The sequence below is a fragment of the Crocodylus siamensis genome, chromosome 11 (genome assembly GCF_052110815.1).
Source record: "Crocodylus siamensis isolate JL-2025a chromosome 11, ASM5211081v1, whole genome shotgun sequence".
Lineage (NCBI taxonomy): Eukaryota > Metazoa > Chordata > Crocodylia > Crocodylidae > Crocodylus > Crocodylus siamensis.
The window spans coordinates 29,141,031-29,166,011 of NC_143405.1; the positions used below are offsets into that span (position 1 = coordinate 29,141,031).

Genomic DNA, 24,981 nt, shown 5'->3' on the forward strand with positions numbered 1-24,981 from the left:
TAATTTAAAATCTGTTTTTATTTTTGAATAAGCTTAGCTTGCTCCACAGTTTTAAAAAAAGACTAGTGTCAAGTGGTAATTCATCAATCACTAAAAAAACCAAACAAACAACATATGCGTGTCATAATTAAATGATACCTGAAGATTGACTTTTGGAAAGTTAGTTCATATAGACCAGGGGAATCAAACATACAACCGGATCCAGTCCATGGAGATGGGTGGTTTAGACCATGGTGCTTTTTGCAATGAAAGAAGAGAAAGAGCCTCTAACACTGCTGCTACTTAACCTCCGTTGTCACTACAGCAGATGGAGACCACACTGCTGCAGCCTGGACACAGCCTGCAGGATGATCCAGATATAGAGTTAATGCAAAGAAAGGGTTAAATATAAACAGTCGTGAATGAGTCATCATGCAACAGAAAGCTCCAGATATCAAGTCCATATTTTATAGGTAACAGAAGCAAACGGTACCAGTTCTCTCTCATAAAAGTCTTGCACAGCAATTTAGTACATGGTAGTTACCCAGGTGCAGACAAAATTGTCAATTCCAGAAGACTAGTAGTGGAGTGAAGTAAAAAATTATCAAGCAAAAATGCTAGTTCATAATGGTGTTTCTCTGCTTTTCCTAGAGCTGTTAAAATAGGTTCCTCAGTCACGCAGAAAATGTCTCCTCTTGAAGCATGCATTTTGGGACATTTGAACATTTCACCTAAATTAATATTTTTTTCTGTGCTCTAAATTGGCAAGGACTGCAACTGTAATACAAAACTGCTGACAGGAAATAATCTGGCTCCAATAGTTTCCTGAGGGGGAAAAAAAAAGTCTACAGAATCCATTTTACTTTGCCTTATAAGCTTCTGAGTGTCTACGAATCAGGTTAAACTTGCCCGTAGGATCAGGAATGTACCACTTCTCCCAAACATCAGAATAGGAAGCTGTTCTTCCCCAGGGTTTGAAATGTCCATTCCAATGAAGCAACTTGGCAGCTTTAACAAACTGTGGAGAATATCTTTTCCCAGCACTAGACCCTTTTTCAAAAAAAGAAGTTAGTCAAAACCATATACTTGTGCAGAAAGTTAAAAGCAATATCATCATCTTAGCATGCACAATGTTAATTCAGAGTTAGATAGCAAGGGAAATGCTGTATGAGGAAGATGGTAAAAACTGATACACAGTCCTCACAGATTAGTGCTAGATTGTGAATTGCAGATTAACACTGTTTTAAACCATTTCTATTGCTCCCATATTTTGAGGCTGCTTTGGCTTCACATTCATGTTAAAGCAGTGTTAGAGCTGTCCATGCATTATCCATCATCAAACAAGCTTTAAAAGGTAAATTCAACCAGTAGCTAAATGGATGGAGAAATCTGCAACTGGAGTTCTGAAATTGGGGAGAACAGAGTGGAAAGCAGGAAAAAGATATTCCTCTTTACCCACATGAAAAAAACAGTTTGCTGCATTATCACCTAACAATGGTCAGTTACGGACTTAGTGAAATGAATGAGGGAGTAAATTAAGCCTTAGCATTGAAATTTCATACTTACCAAGATGTCGGACATTCCACAAAGGGTCAATATTGGAATACTGCTTGTAAAATACAATTAGCAGCGGGGGTGTAGCCACGTTGCCTGCCAGAGTCTTACTGTATAATTCTTCTCTAGAGGGGAAGAATAAACAAAGAATTTTTTAGCTGAAGGTGCTAACGTACACCTAAAATGGTAGATTTTCAAAGCCAGTGTACACTGCATTATGTCTAGAGGTTTACATATCTAGTAATTTATATTTCCACAATTAAATTTTATCATGATAAGGCAAAGCCCAATAGTTTTCCCTCCCTCTCCTGTTGTTTATTCTTACATTACATTAAGTTTCATCCATTTCTCCAACTGGTTAGTGATGTTCTTCAGTTTCCATTCTGTTAAATTTGCAACAAAGACCCCTGGATTGAAAGAGCAGGTGCTAGCTTTCATGGCAAGCTTCCGGATCGTTTCTTTTTTGTAGTCTAGGAATCCAATGTAATTATACTGAAAACAAGAGGAAGATAACTGAAATTAGTTTTTAGTCTTAACTGCACCTAAATGCAAGATTTTGTTTAAAATATACCACCTAGCTCCAGTTAAAAAAAATTCAGCATCTCTGCTAGAACACGTAGTGTGTTTACAAAAATCCCTTTCTTGAGCTTCAAGAGCTTGAAGTGTCAAGCTTTCAGAACAATTTTCCAGTTCTTTCAGGAATGCTGAAGGTAAGTGTATGATACAGATCCGCAAATAAAAACTAGGGGTGCACCAATAAAGATCTTCTTGGCCGATACCTACCTGATAACCGATTTACAGGAATGTAGCCAGGCAGTGTGGAAAGCAGGTCCCTGCAGGTAAGTCTGTAAACGGGCAGATCTAGGCCCCTCCACAGACTTACCTGCACATTTTATTAAATAATAAAAATAATATTTATTATTATTATTAGGGAGTGGAGCAGGGGCTGGGGGAGCTGCCCAGCCAGAGTGGTGAATGGGACCCAGGGCTGGGGCAGCGAGCAGGACAGAGCCACTGGTAGCTCATCCAGGGGACCAGCATCCCAGCACTTAAAAATGGTGGCAGGATGCTTGAACTAAAACTCAAATGGGCATAATTTCAAGCATTGCTGCCACCATTTTAAGTGCAGGGACACTTGTAACTGAAGCCGAGCTGAGTGGGGTGAGGGTGGATGCAGGCTGCTCACTGTAGACTCAGGGCTCTGCACCATGCTGCCTTTGCCCGAGTGGCCTTGCACTAGCTGCGTGCCCCCTGCCCGCAGAAGGTATAACTCACTGTTCTCACTGCTGCTGGGCAGACAGGGGGTATATGGCTGGTGCGGGACTCCTGAGGGAAAGAGAGCAGGGAGCCCCAAGCCCACAGTAATCAGTCCGCATCCACCCCATGCACAAATCCAGAGGGGGCACATGCCCTCCCATGCCTCCCTGGGTGTGTGTCGGGGGGGGAAGGTTGCGTACAGCAGCAGGAAGCTGCCCCTCCCATCCCCGCAATGCCCCCTTGATGAACTGTCCATGGCTCCATCCCACTCCCTGCCCTGGTCCCAGGTCTCATTTGCTGCCCTGGCTGGGCAGCATCCTTATCCCCAGCCCCTGCCCCATGCCCCATGCCCCCCCTCACTTTGGGAACCTTGAGCTGCCACTCCATGCCCCTTACCCTCCACAAACTTACCTGTAGGGAGCTGCTCACCAAGCTGCCCAGCCTGTTTTCCTGTGCACATGCACACAGCAGCTGGGGCCCTGGCCAGAAGGAATTTTATATTTAGCAGTGAACATTATTGGTTATACTGGCCAAAAAAAGCCGATAGCCAATAAAGTTAATTTTCCTTTTATTGGTGCTGATCCAATATGCAACCGATATATTGGTAAACCTCTAATACAAACTTATCAGCTGAATGTTATGTTTTTGATTGTATTCTCTTCAGAATAGTGTCTTGCTTCAATTTTAGAGCACAGCTTAAATTCAAAGCGTTTCCAATATATCTCCACTTTTCAGTATGTTCCAAACTTGGCTTTCAATTTTATTACAATAAGCTACACTTTTTGGCAGGTCCAGTGAGACACTTGATTGGCAAGTGTTCCAAAATTCAACTGCACAAAAGTAGGAAACAAAATTAGAGGCCACTTCTAAAAACTGAAGCCTATAATACTGATTAATCAGAACTATTCAGACCTGATTTCCTGCTCCACGGACTGCAAATTTATTAGTGGTTGAGTCACAGTCATCTGAAAATGCAGCTGCATGTCCAGGCTTCAATGGAGTGTTGTAAAGTTCAAAAATATCATCTGAAAATCCAGTAGAGAAAAAAAAAAACAACACATACCACTTCAGTGATAACTGAACACATTTTTTTGTGGTCGTTTACACAGCTGACACCAGCTTCCAATAATAAGAAATAAAATTCAGGCAGCAAAATATTTAAAAATGTACACCCACCAAATATATTATGCACTGTTCACAAGAAATTTATGATACCTAAAATAATTTCCTTTACCTCCTCCATTTCAAATGCTACCTTAGTTGAAACACCCTACCCTTCACAAGGGGGCTGATCTTCAAATGCTAACAGCCTCCTGAAGGAACTGACACATCTACAGTAAGACTAAGCTGTAGAAAGACACTTTATAATAGAATAGCTGTTAGGTTACAAGACTGAAGTTGTGAGCAGGTGTGATCATGAGCAGGATAAAGTGACTACATTGTTTCCAGCTGGTTGAAACCATTTGTGCTGCATCTCACCTACCACTTTATGATGATCTGTTTAATCCAACCAAGCCCCACCTTTCCTTGCGACACCCCTTATGGAGCAACCTCCCGGATCAGGACCCGTCTGCAGATACCCTTTGGATCAAGAAATGGGAAACACGGGAAGTCACAAATAAGTTCCTTGTGACAAACCTCACTTGTCAAATTGCTGGCTTTGAATTAACACGGAGAGAGTAGTCTCTGTTAAACAGGTTCAGGACAGGCCAAGGCCCCTGCGCAGCCAACCTCCACTGCTGGGGCCTCAGTGCTAACCCACTGTGCTCTTGTGGAGACACAAACAATGTCACACATTTTTAAATAGGATGAGAATAGGATGGGTTTCAACACAGACAAGTGCAAGGTGATGCACCTCGGGAGGAACAACCGGCACCATACCTACAGGTTAGGTAACTCCCCTCTTGTCAGCACAGAGGCGGAAAGGAATCTGGAGGTCATCACTGACTCCAAGATGAACATGGGCCAGCAGTGTGGGAAGGCAGTTAGGAAGGCCAACCACACCTTGTCATGCATCCACAGATGCATCTCGAGCAGGTCCAAAGAGGTGATCCTCCCCCTCTATGCAGCACTGGTCAGGCCGCAGCTAGAGTATTGCATCCAGTTCTGGGCACTGCACTTCAAGAGGGATGTCGACAGCATGGAGAGGGTCCAGAGGAGGGCCACTTGTATGATCAGGGGACAACAGGGCAGGCCCTATGAGGAGAGGCTACGGGACCTGAATCTGTTCAGCCTCCACAAGAGAAGGCTGAGGGGGGATCTTGTGGCCTGTTATAAACTCGTCAGGGGGCATCAGCAGGCATTGGGGGAGTCACTGTCCCCCCGAGCACCACCAGGAGTGACCAGGAATAACGGTCACAAGCTGGCAGAGGGCAGGTTTAGGTTAGATATCAGGAGGCGCTACTTCACGGTCAGGGCGGCTAGGGTCTGGAACTAACTTCCAAGAGAAGTGGTGCTGGCTCCTACCCTGGGGGTGTTTAAGAGGAGGTTAGATGAACATATTGCTGGGGTCATTTGACCCCAGTACTCTTTCCTGCCATGGCAGGGGTCGGACTAGATGATCTGCTCAGGTCCCTTCCAACCCTAGAAACTATGAAATGAAGAGGCAGATTAATAACTTTGAACTCAGTTAACGGGGAGGCTATCACATTCACTAAATAATAAAAATAATATTTATTTCAAGCAGCTAATATTTTTCTTCTTCATTTCACCTTCTGAAACAAGGTGTGAGCATTATTTGGAGGTGTGTGGCATGCAAGAAAGTACTAAACTATTGTATAATCCTATGAAATATGAACTTTCATTTTTACCTGGGAGAACTTTTACAATCTTTTCTCCAATGCCTGATGAAGGGTGTTTGTGCCTGAAAGCTTGCAATTCAATACATTTTTTTGCAAAAATCTTGTTGGTCTAATAAAAGATATCATCTCTACTATGAGTCTTGATTGCTTTTAAACTACTGTTTTATCATGTAGCATAGTATATAAATAGGGCCCTGAGAAAATCGTGATTTTGTGGACTGCACGGATATCACAAAATTCACCCCATACCTTGACTTTTAGATGTTGTGAGCACAGGCGGTGGAAGGCTGGGGCTAACGGGATTTAGCCCCACCCTCCCCCCCATGTGCGGGGCAGAAGTGGCTGCACAGAGGCCACAGAGCAGCTCAGTCATGGCCTCTGGACAGCTGCAGCCAGTGTGGGGTGGAGCACACAGACACAGAGCCTGCATGCAAGCCAGGATTGCCGCCAGACAGCATGTGGAGCACTGCCCACCACAGCAGTAGCCTGGGGTCCACATATCCTACCACCTGCTCGCTGCATTTGGGCAAAGTTAAGCTCCATTAGCCCCAGCCTTCTGCCATCTATGGTGTGTGCCTGCATGCCGCATGTGTGAGAGTAAAGTATCATTTTTCACGAAATATTCACAGAACTACTGGGACCCCTTGGCCAAGATCAGTAGTAGTTCTCTGAATATTCTGTGAAAAAACAATATTTTACCTGCACATGTGCCGCAAATTTTCAAGAAGAAATCTGTGATTTTCTCAGGGCCTTTTATATAAATCATGTAACTCTAAAAGTTCAACTGCATTATTTTTTTTTACTTCTGAAGTTTAAAAATGTATATTTAATCAGATAAGAATATATTGAAACCTATTTAAGAACCTATAAAAAGCTGGAAACCTACTCATGTCAGAAAATACTTACAATTCCTGCATAACTTATACAAACTAACTATATGTAATTCCCTATAAGTCAGCAACTAACAAGCAAATGGAAAGGAAATCTAGGGCCCACTGGTAGAGAGTCACCTTGTATATCATGGAAAGTAAGTACATAGTGTATGTGTATACATGCAGGCACGCACAGCAGTCTGTGTGTGTAGGGGGTGAGCACTAAGCAGAGCAGCACTAAACAGAGCAAGTAGCTCTCCTGATAAGATAGAAACATCTTTAAGCCAAAGCTTCTTCCCAGTCCCATGCATTTCCATCTTAAACAGGTTATATTGTATTTAAACATCCAGGGCAGGATTCTATTTCCATTTGCATGCCTGAGTGACAGTCTTTCCAGTCTCTGATTTTGGCATTTATGCACATTTTGCAATTCTAGGCTGTTGCAAACCTTGGCCATTTTCAAGGGATCTAGGCCAAGCTGGAGAAGTGTGGCTAAACAGAAGGCCCCAAAACCTGTTTCTGAGTGATTGTAGATTGAATCATTCCAGGCCTGACAACCAGCTTGCTCAGCAAAGTAAATGAAGCAAACAACACATCCAACTATACCGGTAATGAAATCAAATTAAACAGAGCACAAGGCTTTAAATTAGATGATTCAAATAAAGTATATCATAGCTTTATCTTATTGAAATGGATTAGTGTAACCAAATGTACTAGATGCTGTTTTGCTGTAATAAATATTTTTGTTAAGATTTAAGTTCTAAAAACAAAGCAGCCTAAACTGTAAACTAAGGTGAAAAAGAAACAGCATTCCAGAATAGCAAAGAGAAGGAGATAAGGAATCCTTCCTCTCTGAAAATGTAACTTTCACAGGAACATGAATCCCAACTAATTGATACTTTCCAAGCACAGACAACTGGTAGGGGGGGCACATGCCCCCCCCCCCCGCCCGACTCGGCACTGCTCAGGATGGTGCAGGGTTTTTTTGCCACGTGGGCCGGCATTAAGCCACAGCATAGAAGTATAGAAGTGGATATGGGGCTTCTGGCCTGCTTACAAATTGTGCCCCCTCCCCAGACTCAGGAGGCACCAGTCACCCCTGTTTCCAAGCCTGGTTCAATCCAGTCCAAAAAGTCTCAGGGAAACAAAAAAATGTACATAAAGTCAATCAAAGAACATTTTTTACAATATTAGAATAAGTCATCTATAAATATAGGATATAGGCTGGAAGGCAATTTGGACAACTCAACAAATTCCAGAAGACCTGCTTACCAGTCTCTGTACCACCCTCTGCCCCCTTCTCATGTCTTTCCAGTCAGTATAGGTACCTGTTTTCTATGTTGTGCTGTCATGGGTAGCCAGATAAACTCTTGTCCCAAAGTCTGTTTTTGTGGTTTGGGGTACAAGCAATAAGAGGTCAAGCTGTAGACCAGTCTCATGCCTCGTTTATTGTCAGGCAGCCTATAAATTCACCTGTAATCTGGGTAACTATGCCCCTGCACTGTGAACACTTAAAACATATGTACTTTCAGAGTCTGATCAGTAGACTACACACTGGCCACATACATATGCCTAATGTGGGCATGAAAGTCAAAAGGTAGCTAGGCAAAAACCCAATACTAAAAGGTGTTAGATGAGGGAGAAGGGTTTTCTCATATCTTAACTCAAAGAACTGAGAGTCTAGGGAACTTACCCAGTAAGCGAGAGACCTGTGTCATAGGCTGCCTTGCTTAAGTGGGGGTTTGAACCTGCATCTAACTCAGGGGCGGGCAATTACTTAAGGTGGAGGGCTGCTTAATGAAGCTTGGCAAGCTTGCGAGGGCCACATGGGTAGCCCCGCCCCTTGACAGCTGCCCTGCCTCCTGGCTGCCATAGTTCTACCCCTAACCCCTGTCACTTGTCACCAGAAGTCCCTCCCCTTGCCCCCCAGAAATACTCCTTTTTAGAGGGTGGTTTGCCATCTTAGAACTAGAAAGAAACTAAATCATACACTAGAAGTCAAACACCTACTATAACATATTTTAATTTTATTACAAAAAATATTTTTGTTATGATTTGTATTTGCATACTGTATACAGAGATAATTGCAAAATAACTCAAAAATAAATTTTTAGTCTTGTATATTGTGCATGTGTGTTGGGTTGTAGGGGGGCTTGTGAGGGGGCATTAGGGTATGTTGGGGACGTGTATATGTGGGGGGTTGCAGGGGCAGGGTGTGGGTATGGGGCATTTTTGGGGTGTGAGGGAGGGTGAGAATACACCCCTGAGGGTGCAGCAGCAGGTGGGGGTGCTTGGGGCACTTGTACCCAGCAGCACATGGTTCCAGCCAGTGCTGTACATTGCGGTGAGGAGTGCAGCCCCAACCTGGCCATCTTTATTGCTAGCGCTCCCCACCACGAATATGCAGCCCCCACACTTACACAGCATGGGAAGGAAGCCCCATGCGCAGGTCCTGGGACTCCGCAAGGGAAGCAGGGGCTGGGTTTCCCCTCCACTTCTGGCGGAGTCCCAGGACCTGTGTGGTTTCCCTCCTATGCCACGCAAGTGCAGGGACTGTGCATGTGCAGCATGGAGCACCAGCAATAGGGGCAGTCCAGCAGGGACTGGGCTCCTCACCATGATGTGCAGTGCTGGCCAGAGCCACTTGCTGCCAGGCACCAGCCAGGTGCCAGGCATGAACACCCTGAGCGACCCCACCTGCTGCTGCAGCTACTGCCTGCTGGGGCTGTGCACTATGGAAGGAGTGAGGGGGGTCCCCACATCCTCCCCACCCTCCCTCACACCCACATGCTGCCCACCCGAGCTCTATGGTTCTGTCGCACCCCTGGATGTGGGCTCTGCGCTGCTGCCAGCTGCAACCCCATGCTCCTGCTCAGCTGCAGCTCTACCCCCACCCCACCACTTCCCTACTTGCTGCCTGGAGCAAGTGGGATGCTGGGAAAGCCAAGCAGGTCCCCTGTGGGGTGACTGCAGCAGCACTTGGAAGGTGCATGCTGGCTGGGCCAGGGCCCTTCCGTCCATAAAAGTGGGACTGAGGTGCGATAGGGTATGTTGGGGGTATGAGCAACTCACTTCCACTCTTGCAGGTGGAAGGGCTGGGCAGGATACAATTCGTTGGTAGGTGGTATGGGCCCAATGAAAGTGCTTGGTGGCCCGGATCTAGCCTGTGGGCCATATTTTACCCACCCCATATCTAACTTCTCTGCACAGGGACCCATCCATCCACCATACAATTGGGCAGGTCTAGTCTCTTGACCCCGGGTGCCTTTGGAAGTTACTCCTGCCCTACTCCAACTGGGCTGCATGTAGAGCCAGGCTTGGTCAGAAAGCGCAGCCATAGTGGTGGTGGCAGCAGGTAGGTCGCTTTATGTCATGCTTGCTCCTGGGCAGGCAAGGAATATCCAGGGGGACCAGACAGGAAGGAGGAATCTGCCTGCTGCTGCCACTGTCCACTTTCCTCTGGAGTCTTCCCCCACACCTCGGGGCAGCTGGGGATAGCAGCAGCAGTGGACAGGGAATAGAGGGAGGGGAGGGGAGGGGACATGCTGCTGAGCACAGAGGAGAAGGGAGGGGGAAAATTCTTACCTTACTCAGGAATTATTTAAATAAATCCCTGGCTGCTGCTCGTGCAGCAGTGTTGACTGAAAAGGGGTGCATCTGCACCAGTGCACCCTTCTGGATCTGCCTCTGTCTGTGGGTGAGGCAGACTTAGAAGCTAGTGTCCTTTTTCCTGAACAAGTACCCTAACCACCCTGCTTTTGGGTATAAACCATGGACAAGCCCTCTTTCTGTTTTTTTTGGGTTTTTTTGACAAGCATGTAGTCTTTGTATGCATGCTTACATTTCCATAATGCAAAGTTAATAGAATTGCAAACTGCATAAGTGTAAAACACCATGTGAGTGGCAGGATAGCTGCCATTTAAATGCACAATGGTAACATAATTCTGCCCCACTACAAATTTAAAGAGAATGACAATCAAATACGTGGTACCAGTAAGATCACAAGTTGTTTTTTCAAGTACTTAATATAGTTTAACTGCAAAAATTAAAAGAGTATCAACACTATATGAACAACTTATTGACCTGCTGATCACAAACAGGGAAGAATTGGTGGGGAATGTATTAGTGGGTGGCAACTTAGGCAGCAGTAACCACAAGATGATTGAGACTCATGGGCAGGATCCACTTGGGAAGCCAGACTGAGTGGAAAAGAAGTCCAGGAGAGCTGCCTGTACTTGCGGAAGCTTTACTGAGGAGTGCAGGAACAAATCATTCTGACATGCAGGAAAATTAGCGAGTATGGCAGAAAACCAGCTTGGCTTAGAAGGAAACTATTCAGAAAACTAAATCACAAAAAGGCAGCTTATAAGAAATGGAAACTTGAAGAAATAACTAGGGAAGAATATAAAAGCATTGCTTGGGCATACAGGGATGAAGTCAGGAAGGCCAAGACAGTTGGAATTGCAGCTAGCAAGGAATGTGAAGGGTAATAAGAAGGGTTTCTGCAAGTATGTCAGCAGCAAGAGGAGGATCAGGGAAAATGCGAGTCCCTTACTGAATGGGGGAAGCTACCTTGTGACACAGGTTGCAGAAAAGGCTGAAGTGCTCAATGCCTTTTTTGCCTCCATCTTCACAGGCAAGGGCAGCTCTCAGACTACTGCACTGGGCAGCACAGCTGGAGAGGAGGTAAGTAGCCCTCAGCGGTGAAAGAACAGGTTATGGAAGAAAAGCTGAATGTGTACAAATCCATGGGGCTGGATGGGATGCACCCAAAGGTGCTGAAGGAATTGGCTGATGTGACTGCAGAGCCATTGGCCATCATCTTTGAAAACTCATGGGAATCAAGAGAGGTCCCAGATGACTGGAAAAGGGCAAACATAGTGCCCAAATTTAAGAAAGGGAAAAAGCAGGATCCAGAGAACTACACACCAATTAGCCTCACCTCAGTCCGTGGAAAAATCGTGGAGCAGATCCTCAAGGAATCCATTTGTAAGCACTTGGAGGAGAAAAGGGCATTTAGGAAAATTCAGCATGGATTCACCAAGGACAATTCATACCTGACCAACGTAATTGCCTTCTCTGATGAAGCTCTGTGGATATGGGAAACTGGTGGATGCGGTTGGTGTATCTTGATTTTAGCAAGGATTTTGATATGATCTCCCACAACATTCTCACAGGCAAGCTAAGGAAATATGGGCTGGGCGAGTGGACTGTAGGGTGGATAGAAAACTGGCTGGAGCACTGGGCTCAGCTAGTAAACAATGGCTCAATGTCTAGTTGGCAGCTGGTATCAAATGGAGTCCCCTGGGTGTTGGTCCCGAGTCTGGTTTTGTTCAATGTCTTCATCAACAACTTAGAAAATAGCATAGAGTCTGCAGATGACACCAAGCTGGGGGATAGGACTAGGATTCAGTGTGACCTAGACAAATTGGAGGATTGGGCCAAAAGGAATAACCTCATGAGGTTCAACAAGCACAAATCCAAAGTCCTGCACTTAGGATAGAACAATCCCATGCACCAGTACAGGCTGGGGGCTGACTGGCTGGGCAGCAGCTCTGCAGAAAAGGACCTGGGGTTTACAGTGGACAATAAGCTGCAAATGAGTCAACAGTGTGCCCTGGCTGCCAGGAAGGCCAATGCCAATGGCATACTGGGCTGCATTGGTTGGTGTGTTGCCAGTAGGCCAAGGGAAGTGATTATTCCCCTTAACTGAGCACACATCTGGAGTACTGTGTTCAGTTTTGGGCTCCCCACTACAAAAACGATGTGGACAAATTGGAGAGTCAAGCAGAGGAGTGACAAAATGGTGAGGGGCTGGGGACATGATTTATGAAGGAAGACTGGGGGAACTGGGCTTATTTAGTCTAGAGAAGAGGAGACAGGAGACTAAGAACGAACTTAACAGCTGTCTTCATCTACCTGAAGTGGGGGTTCGGAAGCGGATGGAGCTAGGGTCCTCTTAGTGGTGGCAGATGACAGAATACGGAGCAACAGTCTCAAGTTGCAGCAAGGGAAGTTTAGGTTAGATATTTAGGCAGAGTTTTCTCACTAGGAGGGTAGTAAAACACTAGAACAGGTTACCCGGAAAGGTGGTGGAAGCTCCATCCTTGGGGGTTTTCAAAACCCAACTAGACAAAGCTTTGGCTGGGATGATCTAGTTGGGGCAGGTCCTGCTTTGAGCAGGGGGTTCAAATAGATGACCTCCTAAGGTCCCTTCCAGCCTTAACTTTCCATGATTCTAACTTCATCAGACCTAGACAGAAAAAAGTATTGCAAGTCACTAATTTGCATGCTTCAGCAAGACAGAAGAAGCTCATCATCATATAGGGACAAAAAGAGGTTTCTTTCTAGTATGCAGACTTTTACTTGATGGGTTTTTACAGACATTTTTTCTACATGAAGCAGAAGCATTTGGCTGGTGTCTGAGACCTTGCACATTCTAGTAGAATAATTACTATTTACCTAGTAAGCTTAAGAATGAAAAGGTCCAGTACCTTGCACTATTACATCATCATCCACATATATGGCCTTCTCTGAATAAGGAAGCAAATTAGGCAAGTAAAATCTTGCAAAGGTTAACTGTGAATAAAAGCAAAAAAAGAGAAATGAAAGTAAAATGGGAGAACAACAGAAGACTAGGAAACTGAGAGACTTATTTTGGGCACCAATTTTTTGGTGAGTGATAATCTGTGCAATGAAAATAACCATCAAGACACTCTGTCTATAAAAATATAAATAGGGGCTTACCAGCTGAATTTTCAAAAACACCTAAACAACTTATGTTTAAGGAGTACAAGTCCCACTGAAAGTAGCTTTGGCTCTTTTGAAAATACCAACTTAATTTTGCACGGCAATTTGAAACCATGAATTAATTTATGTGGTCCTGGTCATATAATGCAATACAATATTGTTGACTCAGCCTGCACAAAGTTGTATAGAAGTAACTGGAACTCTCTACAGATGGGGAATCAATGGACCACATTTCAGATTGCAGGCCAATCACTGGGGTGCACCGATAAGAGATTTTTTGGGCCAATACCGATCTGATTTCTGACACACAGCCCAGCCCGCCAGCTTGAATAGCAGTGTCTGGCTGGTAAGTATGTTGTGGTGGAAGGGGTGGGCTCTGTCCCACACCCCGCTCTACGCTGGCTTGGCAGTGCCCCAGGACCTACCCCACTCCCTCCATCACCTTGGAGGCTTCAATCTGCACCCCCCCACCCCCCCAACAAACTTAACAGTTGGACACAGCTCTCCGGGCTATGTTCCCGGCCCCATGCATGCTGCAGCTGTGCACACATGGGGCATTTATCGGCCACATTACTGGCCGCATCAGGCAAAAAAGCCTATTTCCAATATAGTCCATTTTCTTTATATCGGTGCAGATCCACTATTGGATCAATGCATCAGTGCATCTCTGCCAATCACTATGTATTTAGAAATTTTGTTTCCACTAAGAAATATTATATTGGTTCATTACAGTTCTTGGGATTATGACTGAAGGGCTCAGTCACTTCTACTACTTACATCTAGCCATTATTACTAATGTAATCAAGATTAACCTGAAATATCCCATTGCATATTCCTAACCAATGAAATGCAGAGGCATCTTGGTACTCACAATCCCAGAGCAGGGCGTCATTTTGCATTAGATGAAAGAAGTGAATGATTTCTAATTCAAATGAAAGTGCAAGTGAAATTTAAAGAACCAAGTGTAGTTGCCCAAACTGTAGGACTAGGACTCCAGAATTAATACTTCTACTTTTCTTCAGAAATCAATGATATTTAATAAAGGTAAGTTGTTAAGGAGACTTCTTCATTATTTATGAAACATAAGCTTTACAGCTGCAAAGTATTTCCTGCTGGTATACTGGTTTACAATAGAATCAGAAAATGTACTCCCTACTTAACTACCTCAATTTCTATCTAGTCTAGGTTCAATCCTATGAATTTGGCTGTGCCTTGATCATTATAACTTAAAAGTTATATAAACCTAGTTTTGGCTATAAAACAAACATCTGTATCTTTACATTTACATTTAAATCTACTTCCTGCAAAAAAACTGTTCTGGCCAGATATCTCCAGTCTATCCACCCACATGAGTGATAACAAATACTAATATCAACAATCAGACTCACTGGTTTTATGGAGTCTGTCTGTTCTGAATCCACCGGCATCTTTCCTTCCAAAACATGAGGATCAAAATCTATGATTTGGTATTTCACATTTTTCAGAACAGTGTTACTCAGCCATGACCTGCACAGGACAGAAGAGAGAAGGAGAAGTCACAGATTTGGTTAGACAAGATAAAAATAAGGCAAGAATAAAACAGAGAAGATCCAAGGAATGCTAACACAAATGAGTCTTGGATTACTAGCTCTTTGTTGATGGTTTCCTTGTCTAGAGAATGTACATGTATTACGTGCCCTATTGTAGCAGGACCAAAGCTCCCTGTGACACCCCTGGTAGCTAAGTGCCTCCTGCCCCACTCTAGCTCCTTGGAGCACTCTCCCATTCTACCTTTCCTGCCACACCTTGATACATCTAATAATACTTAGGGAGGCTGACCCAGGGCTCCAAAGTGAGCCTTAGTCCCTTGGCTATCTATTGCCACACATAGCCAGCTGGCACCTGTGTTATTTCCCTGACTAACTTGTGACCCACTGGCTCTATCAGGCCTTAGAGCACAAGCCGCCTTAGCAGCAATAACTGTGGCTTCCATGCTCTCCTGTAGCAATGCCCATGCCTTGCAGATGTTACTCCATCATCCAAGTACCAGCCTTTACAGGCTTCAGCCCTCTTGGCTTTGGCCCAGTGTTTGTTCTAGCTGTGGATTCCTAAGCCACTAGCCCTAGCCCCCTTGGCTCCAGCCTACCCTGCCTCTCACTCTCAGGGCACAGGCTCTGGCCCCCACAGCTCCAGCCTGCCCCATCTCACTCATGCTCTCCCTTGGCCTTCACAGGGCTTGCTACCCCGAGTGACCCCAGGCACCCTACTATGTGGCTACCAATCCTCCCATACAGCCACAACCTGGTCCTCTGGTATCAAACTTAAATGCAACGCAGACACAAGGGACCTGCTTCCAAATTAAATGTCTCCCTTGCTCTGCGGTAGCACCCCCCCTTAAAGTTGTACTTCCCTTCACGCTATCACCTCCTAGCTGTCATGGGTGGCTTGGGTGTCTGACAGGCTGTCTCCTGCACCCCTCTCCCAGGAGATACGTTCCCTGCAGCATGCAGTACCAGACTGCCTGTCTTACTTCAGGCACTAGGCTTACATGCCCTAATGCACTGTCCCTTCCAGTCAGGTGACTCCTTCATCAAACACAAGGGTTTCCTCTTTTTCCTAATGGCCAGCCTGCCCTTTCCTACTGCAGCTTATTCCAGCTGCATGCACCCTTTACTCTCAGGTTGCTTGGAAATCTGCCCCATGCAATAAATTTACTGTAGTTCAGCTAACTTCTGCTCAGCTGCCTGCCTACGGAACAAAGCTACCCTGCTGTACTTACACCTTAAAATAACAGTAGCACCTGTTACACCTATGGTAGAAATCAGTAGGGTGTACCAACAAAGCCACACAGAGCTCGCTACAGGATTGTGGCCTGAGATGCTGGCTAGCCTAATGTTCTGAGGCTCTCTCTCACATTGTTATAGTATTTAGCACAGTCCTGAGTCCTAACTGGCTCAGAAATGACATGACTAGCCAGTATTAATTAAACAGCTACAACAGCATGCACACCCTTAAGAAAACTGTGCCAGACATGCCACTGCAAGAAAAAACTACAGTACTTCATCTGTCTATAACAGCCACAGCAAATTGTGTGCTGGGCATTATTTATTATTCCAAGGAAAATATATCCAATGTATACAGTAAAAAAACCCAAAGAAACAAAACAAAAATAAACAAACAAAAAAACCCCCTTTGATAACATTTTCTCTAAAGACTTGCAAGTGATAAGTCGAGGTGCCAAAGATGGTTCTGGTTTAATATAAAAAATTCACACTTTTATTACTAAAGGCAATACTGATGAGCAGGAAAAAGAGGGTCAAATGCCAATCTAAAAATCAGGAAAATTCACTGGTACCCTTCATCATAGAACTTGTCTTCCATCAAAAAGTGTTACTGCTTTAAAGAAAATAGACTTTAAGAATGTACAACAGGTAAGCATGCATTTGTTTCTCTGCAACATTTATGGAACCAAGCCTCTTTTAAAAAAAATAAAAGTATTTTGTGATCTTTTACTCAATATTCCCCCATTTGTACCAGCAACATTGTCTTCACCTGAAAGCTAACCTGACTAGCAGCCCCACATCCTGTCAAATAAGAGCTGAACCCTGAATTAATACCAGTCACTACTGGGAACAAAAAAATATTCCCTGACAAGAGTCCAAATCACTAGAATCACTGTGGTTTCTGGGTTTACTGAACGTTATCGATTCTGAGTATGTGTATATTTGTAGCAACTACTTTTTAAAATATTTTTTTTTTTAAAAAGACAGGAAACTGAGAAGATAGAAGTCACACAAAGTAGAGCTAATTCATGCAAAGCACATGGAATGGTAGCAGGAAAAGTGATTGATGATATAGCATATAAAATAAAGCAAAATGTTAAAATTGCAGAGGCATGACTCGGAAGAGTACAACTTACCTCAGGTGATCCACAGTATTGTTTTGAGCGATGATGTGGAACATCACATTTGATTTTGTGTTATGATAAATACTGTTTATGGCTGCAATGATGCCTCCAAGCCGGTCTTCTGATGCTGTAATGACCACAGGAATTTCTCTCTCATTCCTTTTTTCTATCAGGTTTTGGGGAGCCTCAGGTATAAAATCAATGGGCTGGAGTCCCAATGCATTTGAATCTACAAACAGAGTAATTATGCACATTTGTATGCAGCAAAGGAAGTTCAGGCACATTCGTTATGTGGAATAATCTTATTATTTCAATTATTTCTGTTATTTTAGTACTTCCAGTCCCCAAGCGGGATTCTAAGCTTCACTGTGCAAGATTCTGTACAAACTTGTAAACAGTAAAGGTAATGGCTCGATGACTGAAGTCAGGGTTGTCTTGGTTTTTGCTCAGAGTTGTTGAGATGAAACAGCTTTTCCATTTGGTAGTATGGATGCAAATATCATTTTAAAAAACATTAAATTTAACTTCCTCTAGTTATATCAGTTAAGTAATTAACTGACAACACAGCAGCTTAGATAGTTGCTGCTGGGAGCTGCTCCGTCTCCTGGAACTCTTTGACTGAGGGGAGAAGATGGAGGAGGGGGAAAAGGCAAGCCTAGCCAGAAAACACAGCCCATGTGAAGCCCTACACTGGGTGGGAGGGAGGGAATACCAAGGGAGAGAAGCTAACTGCTTAACTGATGAGTCATTAGGCTTCTTCTTTTCCTCTTTGGCTATGGGTACTAGTTACCCTTGCCCCTCCCATCTCTCCTGTCTACCCTGCTGCTTTCTGATTCCTGCTGGGGCACCTCAAGGCTTCCCTTCTACTCTTCCCTGCCAGACTCTGCCCACCCTATGGTAAAGGATAACCAGTAAGCTAACCAGTTTCACTACTAACTTTATTTATCACTACACCTAGTGGTTAAACAATTAATCATTTAACTGATTTTTCATCCCTATTCAGTAGTTTAGCTCCATTTCAACTGGAAGCTTGCTGGCAGTCAGATATAGCATCATGGTAAAAATATTGAGAAGAGTGTTGAAGCGATGATGCAGCTTTGCTTACTCTTGTCTTAACCTCAAAGGGATCTGTGATAGATCTGTTATTGAGAACCACCACTTGCATACGGAGCAGGGAAAGAATGGTGACCAATTTCCATGGGCATCCGTACCTCTGCAGTGCTTCTTGACCGACAGAGCTGAAGGTTTGTGTGTGGTCAAGAAAGGCAACGCAGAGAGGTTTATGTTGTTCCCAACATTTTTCCTGCAACTGGCAAGCTGTGAAGATCGTATCAGTTGTGCCTCTTGATACCCTAAACCCACACAAACTCCAGGAGCAGCTCTTCAGCAAGTGGGAGGAGATGGTTCAGAAGGGTTTTCTCAGTGATCATTCCTGTGATAGACAGACAACAAGGTGGTCCCTCTTCAAGGTAATTTCCACAGTTGGAAACGTTTCCTTTCTTCAAGACAGTCATGATCATAGTGTTCACGTCAGGGATTTCCTCATCATTCCAGATCCTCAAGATGAGGGCATGGGCCTGTGATGTGAGCTCCTCAACCTCCTGCTTGAACATTTCAGAGGGGATTCCATCAGCTCAAGGTACCCTGTTACTCTGCTTGATGGCTTTCCTCACCTCATCAAGGGTTGGAGGGATTCAGAAATAGTCTCTGACTGGATGTTGCAGGATGGAGTTGAGAACACTTGTAAACAACAGTCTTGACCGAACAGGTCTTCCAAATGCTCCTTCCAACAGGCATTAATGGCTCCCCTTTCCTTTGATCAGGTCTCCTCCATCCCTGAGTGGACCACAGATGGCTTTGGTTTTAATGAATAAATCAAGCATATTGTGGATGTCAGTGAAATGCTGCATCCCCTTTGCTTTGTCTTTCCACCATCTATTCTTCATAACACAGGTCCTCCTTTGGACCTCTGTCTTGCCTTGTTGGAAATTCAATTTCTTTTGCTTGGAGGAGTTGTTGTTCTGCCAAGTACAAAAGGTCTTTCACATGCAGTCGATCAACTCTTGGGTCTCCCAGCCATTCTCATCAAACCAGTCTTGATGTTTCCTAGTAGAGGATCCAACTGCCTCTCTGCAGATGCTAATGGACTTAAAGGCACCCCAAATGCTACCGACTTTCTTCCATTGTTGTTGACTAGAATTCACCAGTTTTCCATCGAGGCACTGCAGAAAGAAGGCTCACCTGATTGGGTCCTTGAGTCCCCTGACATTGATCTTCTGTTGACATTGCTTTTGCTGCAGCCATCATTCAGGAGACTGTTTGAATGACATAACCAAACATAGCAGTTGGTCCAGCAATTGTCAGTTCCTAACACAAGTTGGGTGATGCAGACATCTGCGATCCCAGACACAAACAATGACATAGTCAGTCAAGTGCCAATGCTTGGATCGTGGGTGCTGCCATTATGTCTTGTGCCCATTTTTCTGGCAGGACAGGATGTTGGTGGTGGTGAGTCCATGTTCTGTGTATTTGGGCAAGAGGAGGATGTGGCTGGAGTTGACCTTTCCTGCTCCTTCCTTGCCAATGGTTCTGTTCCAGAGGTTCAAGTCCCTTCCAATTCTGGCATTAAAATCAACAAGAAGAATGAGTCTGTCTCCTTCCAGAACATCAGAAAGGACTTGGTCAAGATTGCAATGTAATTCTTCCTTGACTTCATTAGTGGCGTCAAGAGTCTAGGCATATGTGCTGATGACAGTGGCATATCGGATCCCTACTCATTTAAGACAGAAAGTCATGAGGCACTCATTAATTCTGAGAGGAAATTAGTTGAGTTGGTTTATGAATTCATTCTTGATGGTAAAACCAACTCTGTAAAGCCAACATTCTCCTTTCCAGAGGAGGGTATAGCTGCTTCCTTGTTGTTTGACCTGCCCATCTCCTGCTTGCTGGGTTTTGCTCAGTACAGTAACGTTGATGTTGTGTTGCCTGAGTTCTTGAGCCAAGATTGTGGTGTGGCACTTTGGGCATTCACTATTAGGATTGTCCATGAGGGTCCTGATGTTTCAGGTCCTGAAAATGATTGTCTTTGTTGATTTTGACCGCAATAAAGGTGATCCCACTGGACACAGTTATCCAGTCAGGAAAAAAAAAATGTTTAGGGCACCTTTTCTAGCCCCTCCCCCCCATGTGAAGTGAGCAGAGTGGATTTTGAAGAGGGCTGCTCAGTCAGTTATAGTTGTTGAACCACACTCCTGATTACCTCATCCAAGTGCTAACTCATGACTAGGAGCTTCCAGACATCACAATCCTACTCCCATTGTCATCAGCCGGTCACCAAAGGACTTGAAGAATGTGCTGGAAAAGCCGTTTCCACAGAAGATGCCTGTGTGTGATTTCTTCTATCGTGGGGATGCTGCTGTACACCAGCTTCCACATTCTTGACTCAGGTACTGCAGTATAAGTCTTTAATGAGTCCAAAAACTTTCAAAATGACCTAAACTGAACCAATAAGCATGTAGCCTACACTGGGCATATACAAAAATGCTACATAGACTACCTAGGGATATCATAAATCCTCCCACACTGGGAGTCTTCATATCAACTGAATCTCTTTCAAACTATTAGCTTCAATATAGAAATCATTGTTTTTAATTTTATTACCCCTCTTCTGCAGATGATCCTAACAGAATCTTCTAGCCATAAAAATCTATGACTATCTGACTCGATAGACTCTTCAATATTTTTTAATCATAAAAAGTTGTATTTTTTCACTAAATGTAGCTGCAGCAAAAGCTACTGGATTCCTGCTCTGTTTTTGGACTCATGACCCTCATTACCCTCAATCCACAACACACAGTCATGAGAACCAAGCTCCTCTTGGTTCTGGAGAAATAAGTGAAAATCTAATACAGCAGAGAATTAAAACAGAAAGGCAAGCTAAAACCTCATGTGTTCATTGTAAGACTAAAAACTACTATACCTGACAGTTCCCGTTTCAAGAAGTCACTGAGACCTAGAAAATTGTGATGCAGAATTAATAAAAATATAACAACAGCCAATGCAAGGATGAAAATGTTCACTGAAGAGAGAAAAAGAGAGAGAGTTTGTTAGAAGCATATAACAGCTCATGAAAATCAAAAAGCACAGAATGCTTTTGAAAAAAAACCAACCCGTACCTTTTCTGAATGTCATTTTCCCTTTGTATCTTTGTGGCTAAGTATAACCACGTTAAAAACCTATAAGTGGGAAAATATATCAGTTACATCATGGTATCAACTCATAGATACAGAAGACCTACAAATGTAAAATTATTTTATCGAACACAAAGAATACTTACAGTATTTTCCTTCTTTGAGAAAAACTCCCAATCCTATTTTAATGATCCAGCAAAACTTGCACCCAAGCAAACATCCAGTTAGGGCTCAACTTCTAATGGGTACTTCCTATAAACAGAAGGGAGAGAAGCAGAATTTAGGGTGAGGGGCATGAGTAAACAATGGTAAGTTACTTCATGCACAAGACTTATTCATCCATAAATCTCAGTATGCTTTAAGTGGGACAGTATTATCATATACATTTTACTGACAGAGAAACTGCAGGAGACAAGCAAAATGAATTGTATAAAAGTTAAATTAGTCTACAGGAAGGCTGGAACTATGCCAGCCTTTTAGTCTCTTGCTCCATTAGCTTGACTATGCTTCAAGATAAGAATCAACTTTACTGGGAAGGAGGAGATGGAAGAACTGGGTACTTTTTGGCAGAGCTAATCCCTATTTTGCTGTGAACTGGGGAAAAAAAAGTTTTCCAGAAAAGACCTGACTACTTCAGCCTATACAAACCAGGCTGAAACCAAAGCTATCAAACTAGCTGTGTATATATAGTACACTCAATTTACCCATACTGAAACAGATAAGAGACAGAAGCTATCAAACACAATCTGTAAGGGCTCTCAAAAACTCTTGATGGGTTCTTTTTGACCCTGAGCCAACGTACTTAACTATCTGGGCAAGAAAGCATCCAGGTAGCAGAGCAAATATCTGTATCTATTCCATGCTTAACTGGCTGTGGAGGCTTTATGCGAGTCCAGTACATTGTCTGCAAATATAAGAGACAATCAAAATGTACCTACACACAAAATAACAGTCAGCAGACCACATAGGACAACAGAAGTCCAGATCAGAAAAGATACTGCCTTCAGTTTAAGAGAAAAAAGAAGTAAACCCAAAGCCAGTGTATTATTTCTTTATTATTCTTTTGGCAGAAACGACTCCTCTAATCCATGAATGGAATGTGAAAGTCAAAGTATGGGCCTCACACATACCTAGTCACCCCTGACAATAACTGATCTATAGATGAAAAACAAGATAACGTGTACGTCCTGACTCAACTTCCACATGCTACCTTAGTAAACACAATTTTATAACAAATTCAGAAGCTGAAAAAGTTTTACACCAAATCAGTAGCTACAGTCTTTACATGAAGGTAACAACAAATCACAGTCAGAAAATACTGGCTGGACAGTATAAAAACAGGGGTGTGTAAAATAGGGCCTGCAGGCTGGATTTGGCCCACCAACTGATTGGACCCAGCCCATGGGTGGGCACCTACCAATTGGTTGTATGTTGCCCATGGTGCTCTGTATGGGATTGAGCCCTCACTGCTCCTGCCCAGGGCAGCCTGTGCAGTGCTCCCACTTGCCCCAGCCACAGCCCAGGCTAGTGCGAACCACTTCCCAGTGGGGCTGCTCCTGGTGCAGTTGCATCTGCTCAGGTACTGCTCAGCTCCTCATGCCTCCAATAGCTCCTCCTCTTGCCCCTGCTGCATGGCTCCAGGCAGCAGGCAGGGTGGGGAAGCCTTGAGGATGCACACCAGGCAGCAGATGTCCAGCCAGGTAGGGGAAAGTTGCAGTGGTGCGGCTCCTGCCCCAGCATGTGGGTCTCCAGCTCCAGGCCAGCTTCCACTCACTCTGCCCACAGTGTGATGAGCAGCTGCCTTCAGGCAGCTGAGCGGGTGGAAGGCAGCCGGGAGCTGGATTCCCACTTGCTGAGGCAGGAGCCACCCAGCTGCAGCTTCCCCTGTCTAGCTCAGCATGAGGTCCCTGGCACGTCCCCATGGCCACTGTTGCTACTGCTTCCATGCACTACCTGCTGCCCTGAGCAGCACATCAGGAGCAGGAGGAAGAGGAGCCTCTGGAGGCAGGAGGGGATGGCAGGGGGAGAGGGGCGGGAAGCTGTGCATGCAGGCAGGCGCTGGACTGGGCCTGTGGAAGCACAGCCCTGGCTCCATGTGAAGCACCATGGGGGCAGCCTTGGGCTGGGTGGGGGAGATGGGGCGGACCATACCTGCATGGCCCAGGCAAGCCTTGCTGTGTAAGCCTCCTTGCCCCCCACCTCCACAACTGGCTCTCAGGACCTAGAATGCAGGCAGGCCGCCCACACATGCACCCTCTCCCCCACCCCCAATATAGAAAAGTAAGACTTTATTTTGAGCCGTTATGCTCTAAATAATGTACTTCTACATACACTACTCAAAAAAAACCCCAAATCAGGACAAAAAATATTTTTTGAAATAAATCATGCACTAAATATTGAACTTCAACTATAACATATTTTAATTTTTTTAATCGATATTTTTTCAAATTCTATCTTCTGAAAGATGTTGTGTAGCCCTCAACAGCTCCCAAAACTTGTTAAGTGTCCCTTCAATCAAAATAATTGCCCACCCTTGGTGTCACTGAACAGATGTATAATGATATTACATACTCTTAGAATTTTTTCATGTTGGGTAACAGAACACATTGTTTTTCCTGGAAATAAATACTTTTCCTGAAAATGTTGTATTTTTAGTGTAATGCAGGCCCCAACCCAGTGATACTCGGTCTTATTCACTTGAGGGGAACTGTGCACAAGTATTAAGTTGAGCACACGTATTTCAGGACCATCCTGCCACACGCAGATGCTAAGGAAGGTTTTGTGACAGCAACAATTTCCCCAGCGCCCACTGATACAGCTGCCGCCTGTGGCAGGCTCTAATGCCTGCTAAATGCGCTCTGGCCAGTGAATTAGATCCCGGATTTACCGCACTTCGAGCTGTAACACGAACATCAGGAGCATATGTCAGCCCTGCTGCACCCGTGGGGAAGGCGGGACGCGTGCAGTCAGACATCTAGACCCAGCGGCTCCTCCAGCCTCGCCACAAATTCATCCCCCGACGACAGGCTCCCCCTCGCCCGGAGCCCGTGCCCGCACCGCTCACCTGCTGCTGCACAAGAAGCGCGGCTGCAGGGCCTCAAGGGACCTTGCCCGGCTACAGAGGGCAGTCCTAGGGCCCAGGCCCACCTCTGCCGGCGCCGTCAACTGGAGGCGACCCCCGCTCAGCAGCGGCGCCAGTCGGCGGCACCTGCCTCAGCCTCGCGCCGGGCTCAGCGCTGCCTGCGGGCGGCGGAGCTGGGGCACATCCTCTCCACCCACCGCCGACACAACCAAGACTCTGACGCGCGGAACAAGGGCAGCGGTGCTCACTCCCGCCACGCCGCAGGCACCAGCATTGGGCTGCCGCGCAGCCCTGCCTTACCCGGCGCCAAACGCCAACTCAGCAGCGCCCGGCGCAGCGACTGCACAACATCGCCCTGCCGCAGGCGACGCCTCTACTGCCTGACTGAGAAGCAACAGAATAAACCACGACGCGCATCGAGACCATATGCGGAGTCCACTCAGCGCAGAGCAGCTGGCAGACCTACGCGTAACCCTGTGTAGAGCGGAGGCCCCAGCCAAGCCGTTAGTCAGGCAGCGCGTTAGGCATGCCCGGGATAGCAAGGACCCCGCGCAGAATCCCGGACGCCCTGTGATCGTTGCTGTGGAAACGAAGTAGCGGGAATCGGACG

At 45.1% G+C, this 24,981-nt stretch overlaps 1 protein-coding gene across 5 annotated transcripts; it reads right to left on the reverse strand.

The window, feature by feature from the left end:
- Positions 1 to 24,970, reverse strand: GLT8D1 (glycosyltransferase 8 domain containing 1). Of its 5 annotated transcripts, none has more exons than XM_090022355.1 (11): positions 24,838 to 24,970; positions 21,436 to 21,541; positions 21,275 to 21,334; positions 21,079 to 21,177; positions 17,112 to 17,328; positions 14,602 to 14,719; positions 12,958 to 13,042; positions 3,703 to 3,815; positions 1,859 to 2,025; positions 1,546 to 1,658; positions 1 to 1,029 (listed from the first exon to the last, which is right to left on the reverse strand). In XM_090022355.1, the coding sequence occupies exons 3-11, from the start codon at positions 21,288 to 21,290 to the stop codon at positions 839 to 841; spliced, it is 1,119 nt and encodes a 372-aa protein (XP_089878481.1). In that variant the 5' UTR covers positions 21,291 to 21,334; positions 21,436 to 21,541; positions 24,838 to 24,970; the 3' UTR covers positions 1 to 838. The 5 variants fall into 5 exon arrangements, with proteins under 5 accessions (XP_089878481.1, XP_089878479.1, XP_089878482.1 ...); XM_090022353.1 differs by lacking the exon at positions 24,838 to 24,970 and adding an exon at positions 24,672 to 24,808; XM_090022356.1 differs by lacking the exon at positions 24,838 to 24,970 and adding an exon at positions 24,354 to 24,492 and having other exon boundaries at positions 21,079 to 21,111.
- Positions 24,971 to 24,981: the final 11 nt, after the last annotated feature.